The sequence below is a fragment of the Nesoenas mayeri genome (assembly GCF_963082525.1).
Source record: "Nesoenas mayeri genome assembly, chromosome: 14".
In the NCBI taxonomy this organism is placed as follows: Eukaryota; Metazoa; Chordata; class Aves; order Columbiformes; family Columbidae; genus Nesoenas; species Nesoenas mayeri.
The window spans coordinates 4,674,667-4,683,320 of NC_137556.1; the positions used below are offsets into that span (position 1 = coordinate 4,674,667).

Consider the following 8,654-nt stretch of genomic DNA (forward strand, 5'->3'; position numbering starts at 1 on the left):
CCACATAACTAGTACTTATAATCTGGGGATTGCTAACCAGTTATTATTTTTCTACTCTAATAATAATGTAACAAGTAACGTTACGAAGTACCTTACTTATTAAGTTGAATTTACTGTCATAGAATCTGTGCACTCTGAATTCATAATATAACATGATTGATGAGACATCTCTTTTTGGAAGCAGATGCCAGTAATGCATTTAAAATACTCTAGCAGTGTATTATTTCATATTTATGAACGAAGTCCTCTTTAGAATAGCACTTCACTTCCCAGCCCTGGTTGTCTGTTCTAGCTATATTTTGGGACGTTTTCTTGGTAGATCTGTCACTCTGCTAATGCCTAATCCATTGCATCAGAAAATGCTTCAATCATGACCTGAAAATTAAAAGGTGGCATTCTTAATTAAATCAATAAACTAATTGCTGTATAGTAGCAATTCAATTTAGGTGCTTTGATTGCTCTCCCTTAGCTAGTACTTCCAGACACAGAGTGACTTCAGACTAAGATTGTATCTGTCAGACTGTGAAACTTTGAACATTTAATTTCCATTAATTGATTTCCTCAGTGTTAACAAATATGATATCAGATTCTCAAATAAGAACTTAAATAGGGTGATGTTTATCTACATAAATGCAAATAAAATAATAATTCAAAGCCCAGATTATAGGAATTTTACCCTCTAATATGTAATTATTCATAGAACCCTCATGTATATAAGCAGTTTCTAAAGAGAGCGAAGAATGAAAGTGCAGAATCTTACTATTGGTCTGACAACGCTGTCTGAATATAAAAGTAGTTGGCTTTATTTTCATGAGAACAAATTCACTTAAAATTCAAATACACAAACCAAAGATATTTATCCCACTATATAGTAAAATAATGCTTTAAGGATATATGATTTGAAAACCAAACCTCCTATATGGCGGATTTGCATTTTGGACAATCAGTTCAATCCCTCAAAAAAAAGAGGTGAGCATTATGTGTACACTTATTTAGAAAAACTGAAGACTTTCATTTGATTCAGTCTTGTCGTTAAAGCCAGATCTTCACTTGATGTAAACCAGAATGGCTTCATTGCTTAGCTAGTCCAGCTGAGATTCCAGTCGATGGCTCTGAATGCGAATGTTGTATTGACTGTATTCAGACAGTGGTCACAGATGCTCTGGGAGAATTATTTGTCTTGGCCGTTATTAAACAGCCTTTCATTTTCAAAATTTTCCATCTCGGGTGAGATACTAAATGCCAGTTCCATTCCTGTGCATAAATAAATGGTCACATGAAAAATATGACTGTTTGTCATGTCACTGAGAATTCCCGGGAAGTTGTCACAGTGGAAACTGTCCCAAAGCTGATGGATACAGGGAAGCTGGAGACTGACTTGGTGCTAGTAGTTGTAACACAGAAAGCATCGGTGGCCATTGTGAGAAAGGTTTAATGGTTTATCCCACTGGAAGATAAAAACACAAACTCTATCACACATTTTTTTTTGTGCAACAGACACTGAAAACACCAGTGCCAGGAGACCAAAGGAGTAAAAAACTGTTAGTGTGGCCATCTTGCTTGTTGCTTCACTGGATAGCCTCCCTGTATTTGTATATATATCTATATGTGTGTGTACATATAGATATATATACATTCACAGCTTTCAGAATAACTCTTTTTAAGCCCTCGTTCAGGGTTGAGAGAGGAAAGAAACCCAACCCTTTTTGCTGACTTTTGACAAGCAAGTTGACTAGACTAAGCCACCACTGAGACCTCTCTACCTTCTGCAAGTTTCCCTGAAACCTCGTAGATCTTTCTGGAGCCATCTCACCACAAGGAAAGCACAGATTAAAACACTGGTTTTCCACAGCAGTTAAAAACCTCAAACCTTTCCAGGTTAAAAATTCTAGATCCAAATTTATACTTTAACCACTCTCCACCTACACAAAAACATAACCTATTTGGACCAGGGCAGTGGCTAATGCCAATCACTAGAAAAGAAATTTGCAACAGGATGGCATGACAGGGTTGTTGTAAGAATAAAGATTTGCAGTGACAGAGAATTAAAGGAATGTTTAAGACCTCCAAGAATTACTGCTCCTCAACATGTGCAAAACAAAACAAGTGGGTTACCTGTAGCGATTGATCACACTTTCTGAACAACCAGAAATGTAACCGCAATAAAGGCCTTTGCCATTTCAAATCAGACCCAGTGCATCCAAGAAGCAGAGTTATCTTGTTTCTGCAGCCTGCTGTTTATCTAATACTAAGAAATGCCTTTTGGGGGGGTCTTTTTTTTCCTGTAGTTGTGCCATCAAGTCCGACAATGGCCTCCTCCACTAGCCTCCCCTCAAACTGTAGCAGTTCCTCTGGGATTTTCTCCTTCTCACCAGCCAACATGGTCTCAGCAGTGAAACAGAAGAGTGCTTTTGCGCCTGTCGTGAGACCACAAACTTCTCCTCCTCCCACCTGCACCAGCACCAATGGCAATAGCCTGCAAGGTAGGTGAAACCAAGTCCGGAGCATAGATGGCTTCTCTCAAACCCATCAGTTCCCGGTGCCTTGCCAGGCTCCAAACCACACTGAGTTGTCAAAGGGGATAGAAGACAATGGGGAATCCCTGGTGGTCTCTGTCCTAAAGTTTTCTCCTGTAAAGAGTAACTGGACTCCACCACCAGCCCACCTAGTACTGTGCAGGTGTTTGGCAACCACCCTATCTCTAACTCAACTAATACTGCTAAATTGAGAGGCTGTGTCTTTTAAAGCACAGACCCACTGTTATGATAAAAAAACAAGTAATATTTCAGCTTACTAATACCATCCTTTTTCTTTCTTTCCTCTCTTATTCCCTCTTGTCGTCCTTTATCAGACCAGTCTTTTGTGGACTCTAGCAAGTACTCCACTGCAGGGTCTCTCCAGGGGCTGGCCTTCTCCTGAAGTACGTCACTCAATCTTCCCTTCCTTTTTTTCCTTTGTCATAGTACACTTGTGCAGAAATCCTACTGACAGCAACAGACCGTTACAGAGCTTGGCACAAATCTTTGCCTTTCATAAATAGAAGACACATTACAAACTAACAGCAGCATTTTTCCAGTTTAACTCATACCAGGGCAAACGTTAGTTTCCACTGATTAATGTACTTCTGTGCCAATTAACTCCATAAATGGTGCAGGGCCTTTTTGGAAGCCTCTTGAACTGTTGGTATCAAGGGGCTGCTCCTTTTCTCCATCCCTTCCTCTCTCATTACAAAGTATTCCAGCATTAGCACCTAAATATGTTTTGAAGCGTCGCTGCAAGCTGAGGGAGTGACAGACAAAAGCTTGTCAAACTGAGGATGCTGCAAAGCCCAGCGCTGCCCATTTCATTGTTTGGTTCAGCCCGTTTTACAACACTGTGCCTAAACCTTCCTGTGTAATTACCTCAGGACGCATTAGTGTGCTGAGAGAGTCATTTTCATGCTCGCTTAAACTGAGGCGTTTCCATAAGCAGATGCATCCAGCTGCCTCCAACTGTGCCAGAGGTGGGGAAGACGTTGCAGTATGCGTTGTGCTTCCCGCAGACCTCAGGTCTGTTTTCCTTTCCACGTGCCTGTGCAAATTATCCAAAGAGCATCGAGCAGGGAAGAAAATCCATCATTTTTAAAGCCACGTTCAGAAGGAGATATGCAGGGCGGGGGGAGGATCATTCCATAGACTCCACATGTCACTCTACAGCCTCTGGAAAGAGAAATGCTGGGCTTGCGGGCATAATGCTGATAGCACCATTAACAGCCAAAAAAATCTATATGCAGGCAGAGTGGAAGGAATTCATTCATAAAAGCTGGGATCTATTGTGACCGAAGGAAAGCATTATCCTCTGTGCGTTTTACGCTGGTGAATTCAGAGGAGGACTCATTGCAGATGTACACATGCACACAGAAATTGGGAAAATGCTAGGAACTTATAAGCAGCACTTGTGTACCTTCGGTCAGGACTTTGATATAAATACAGGCTGTGTCAGGAATAAAACAAACAAACAAAAAAACCAGATGCGCTTTAATGTTTAGCAGATTAATTTTTGTGCATTTAAAAAATTTGGCACTGCTGACATGCTACAAATTTTAAAGGCAACAGCTAAAAATGTTTCACCTCCAAATTAAAAAGTAGAAAAGGAGCTAAGAGTTGACTGCCAGAAGCTTTTGAACCTGTTAATGTTCATTTTTTTTCCTTCTCTTCACCTTGTCCCAACTTGATGTTGTTGGTGGAGAGAAAAAGCAAATAACAGGAAAAAGCTTTTTCAGGAACCGTTTTCCTTTGACAAGACATGGAATACCCAGATTTCACATAATCGGTTATGAAAAGCAATTATGGGATGAGCTGAGAGCACTAGACAAAACTGGGTTTTGCTGATTGCCACCTCATTATGTCACATCCAGACCTGCAATGTCCAGAAACCACACAGATCTGAGTGTTCCCCCTAATTTTTATTTAGCAACTCAGTTTCCGTAATAGGAATGAGACACCAAGAGATGGTTCATTTCTAGGTCATCACTGAACTTCTTTGTGAGTTAAAGACAGGCTTTAGTCCCATGCCTCCTGACACCATCCGGGGCTTGTAATAATCACTCAGAAATGCACTGCCTGTTGTGCCTTATTGCTTAAATAAACAACCATGTATGAGGAGGCTGGCTTATCTCTCTTGGGCTTCTGGATACATCAGAAAGCAATCAAGCTTTCCTTATGTAGCTTAGATATCAGCAGAACTCACTAAAACAACAGCTAGGCTTATCATCTGTTGTTCCCTTTGCCACGCAATTTTGTAAAACTCAAAATACATTATTTCTGTAATTTGCTAGCAGCAAATACAAATTAGTATATGATAGATGAAATAATGCCTATTAGTGGGAGTTTTCCTACTCCCTGCCCTCCCTTTCTGGAGGTGGTGTGATCTCATACCTGCACTGTTACGCACTGGTATCTCTGTTTTCAGGTTCAATAACATGCTACAGCTGGGAGAATTTGCATGACTAGATGTAGCACTTAAGGAATAAAAATAGAAAGATACAAATGAAGACTTGGAAAGAACAGGAATATCAAAGCTTTTAGGCAGAAAAGATATCATTTTGCCATTTGCCTTGTAATTTAATTCAGAATTTCAGAGCTCTTCAAAAACAATAATGCTTTGAAAAAATGAGTGAAGATCTGCATCTGTACTAGTTGTTTCCAGTGGCAAAAGGTGCATGGCTGATATGTAACTACATGGAAATGTCTAAGGGAGGAGCTGCAATTATGTGACCTTTCTTTGGGCTCTTACCCAGGGCAGACAGCTACGCTGTCCCAAGAGAGAGAAAATTCTTGACCATTTCTTGCTGAAATTGATATGGTTTTGATGAATCTTTTAGCTTGAGACTTTTTTTTTCCTTGGAGTAATACTTTGACATTTTTCTGAAGTGTAGGTATTTTTTCTAAAGTAAAACAGTATCTTGTTTTAAAGTTTCACTAAATTTAGAATTCAGAAAGGACAAAAAAGGTTGAAATGATATGCACAGAGGATGAATTATCCATCTGACTCTGCTCAGTTGCACTCATCACATATAGGAAGACTCTCCCCATCTGCTCAACTCCTTGCTTATCTGAGCAGTAACGAAGGGAGGACTGTTGTCACTATTGCTTTTCCTTGCACTGTAACATGCGGCACTGACATCCAAGCACTGCAGTTCCACCCCTATATTGTGCTAAACAACTGCCATCTACAAATCTCCAAGTGCTTTACTATTAGGGATAGAAATTGTTATCCTCAGATAAGAAACAGAAACAAATCAAATCACTTGTCGTAAGATAGTGAGCTAGAAGGAGAACTGGGACAAAAATCTGTGTCTCGGGTCTTTGCCTTCATGAATCTTTCACATATTTAGATAGGGAAAATTACACTCTTGCCCTTAGCTGTAGGTGAACAGCAGAATTAGTCAGGCTGACTGTATCTATTGCTGTCAATACGTACTTTACTGATGCTATAGAGGTCCATGATTCAGGGTCCGTATCCTGGCTCAGATGGAAGGATATCAAGAGCAGAGTAGGGAGCAACCACAACAGCGAGAGCGTTGCTTGGCTTGGGTTTGCTTCTTTTTCAGTCTCACCTATAAAAAGGACAGCCCAATTGTGAGGATTCAGAACTTGTTATTTGAGACACTGCTGAAATAAAACCCTTTGAGATTTTTTTTTAAACAAAGCTGCTGTTGTTTCACCCAGTGTTGATTAAATTGGCAAGGATTCTAAAAAAAAAGGCAGTATTACATTCATCCTATGATTTGAGATGAAGGAGACAGCATAGCTGTGGACATTATAGGAAAATGCATCCAAGATGAAGCCTAAAAAGCCCATGACAGGGAATACGTCAGCAAGGAGCATCTATGACAAAGTGGTGTCCTCTATGCTACTCACTTAAGTGCCTTGCTGGAGGGCTTAAAGCAACTTAACTCACCTCCCTATCCCTCTTATCCTTGTTCTCAGCTCCTTAACGAGCCCTCATGGAGAATGGAAACAATCAGTACAGTCATTCCACATAGAAACATTGCTGAATTCCAAATTCCAAGAATTTAAATGCTGCTGTATAGTTGCAACATGTCACCTCTGAAGATGGCCTGTTGCAAACATGTGGATGTGTTTTGCATTCTTGCCTTCTCCTCTCATTTTATTTCATTTAATCTGTGCAGTTTACTCGGGCTGTTCTCCCCTTGTTGATTAGACTTGTAATTCTTGCACATATGGTGGTGTTTGTGGAGAAAACATTTCCCTTCTCTCCCCCTCCAACCCTGAATCTGTGAGTCTTTTACTTTGGCTCTGTTCTTATCAAATAATTGCAGCTGTAATTAAAGCACAATGAATCAGCACCAGTCGCAGGTTTGAGTTCTTCCTTAAGAAATTACATGTCCAGATGTCTGAGATGGCAGGCAGCTCTAGCATTTAAATAATGTGCCCATGAAGTGCCGTCAACCTGAAGGCGAATCTGTTCTCTACCTTTTTTGCAAATAACCATACAACTGGTATTTTAAAGATGCATTGCTATTATAGTTTTCATCATAAACTTGCATGACTACCTCCTGTAATGCTGTGCTTGCTCACTTGGGCATTTATTACTTCTGATCTGCATAGAGTGCCTTGTAAACAACAGGAGACCAAGCTGGAGGTCACACTAGGTGGAAGACTGTACCTGTTGATGTGTAATGAATGTCTCCTCTTTAAGAGAGGTGGTGGTTTCACAGAAAATGAGGTTGGGAAAGCATAATAAATACTGATGATTCAACTTTCAAAATTCTAAATTAACATTGACATGTGGCTCAGTCAATATAGTTGGTGATGTCTGCTACAAGTGTAATACAACCATGAGAAGCCAGTCTGCTAAACCACCAGTTAAGGACATTTTCCAATTTGAAAATTGGATGTGAGAGTTTAAGTCCTTTTCTGAGCACCTGGAAATGTGTACATAGGTCTGAGGGCTGAATATTGAAGAGAAAACTGGCATAGGAGAATGAACCACTGTGCGTGTCTAATGCAATAGACACCCTACCAGATCTGTAATATTGGGGGCCTATGGGACCTCAGCCAGTTGCTCATATGTGGAGCAACTATCTGCTTTGCTTTTAAAAAGTAATAGAATGTGTAGCAACAGGTGGGTCAGGTTTAAGCCTCCTGAGCATTCTGAGATTTTGAAACTAAAATCAGAAAATGAAGTTGAGCTCTGATTCTGATATCAGGGAAGTGCATTTTTCTGCAAGAAAACCACTAATATCAGCAGTCACATGTAATTTAAACTACTTTCTGATCAGAATGAGACTTCCAATGATTAATGTTAACATAGTTGTCTCTACTGGATGATACTTGAATATAAATTTAATTCACAGTACAGCTGAAGCTCAGTACGTTGATAGTAAATGCTAAAAAGCTCTGAGGATTTGGAAAGTTGCTTAATAATGCACTAAAGTAACTTTTCCCCCCCTCTCTCTCTCCCTTCCTCCCCTTCCCTTCTGACAGCTATATCTGGCATGATTGTTCCCCCCATGTGAAAGAATTGCCTTGAAGAATTTTATTAATGAAGAAGTTGAATTCTGCTTCAGAGAGAATCTGATACAAGTCCCAGAGTGGAACTTTTTACTCAGGCCTTTTTAAAAATAAAATAAAATAAAAAAAAAGAAATAAAGAAGAATCTTACAATAACTGCGGATTTTTAAATAAACCAGAAATCGCCATCCTTGCAAATACTGAAATTAACAACCTACAATTGCAAGGTGTTGATTCAAGTTGTCCATCCCAAATACCTGGGAGATATATTTATTGTATGTTGATTAAAAAATCCACTTTTTTTTATTTGGGGGTGGGGGGGTGGAGCCTTGTTTGTTTTTTTTTTTTGTTTTTTTTTTTTTGTTTTTAATTGGTTTTTGTCTTTTTTTCTTTTTTTTTTAAGGCTTGATTTAACTCAACCCCATTTGTCTTTTCTAAATCACACAATTACACAAGGGACACTAGAGATGGAACTCCACATTGTTAATTTATGATTTTCTTTTTTTAAAGCTGTGTAAAGAAAAATGAAGAAGTGTCATTTACATACAAGTCTGTATGGGACAGAATAGAAGTGCCAGTTAGTTTTTCGTAGAAGAATTATGGCCATTTAATTAAGGGTCAGCTCATACAGGTTGC

At 39.4% G+C, this 8,654-nt stretch overlaps 1 protein-coding gene across 10 annotated transcripts in view; it reads left to right on the forward strand.

Moving 5' to 3' along the window:
• The window catches only part of EBF1 (EBF transcription factor 1), a gene marked incomplete at its 3' end in the record, with an annotated part of 270,160 nt that extends 261,840 nt beyond the window's left edge, over window positions 1–8,320 (forward strand). For 6 of the 10 annotated variants that reach the window (XM_080353088.1, XM_080353089.1, XM_080353085.1 and 3 more), the window contains 2 exons: window positions 2,289–2,483; window positions 7,992–8,320. In XM_080353088.1, coding sequence (XP_080209214.1) covers window positions 2,289–2,483; window positions 7,992–8,023 — 227 coding nt within the window. Of the gene's footprint in view, window positions 1–2,288; window positions 2,484–2,851; window positions 2,920–7,991 lie in introns of those variants that run through there. The other 4 variants (XM_080353084.1, XM_080353093.1, XM_080353086.1 and 1 more) reach the window with 1 other exon arrangement.
• Between the last annotated feature and the right edge of the window lie 334 nt (window positions 8,321–8,654).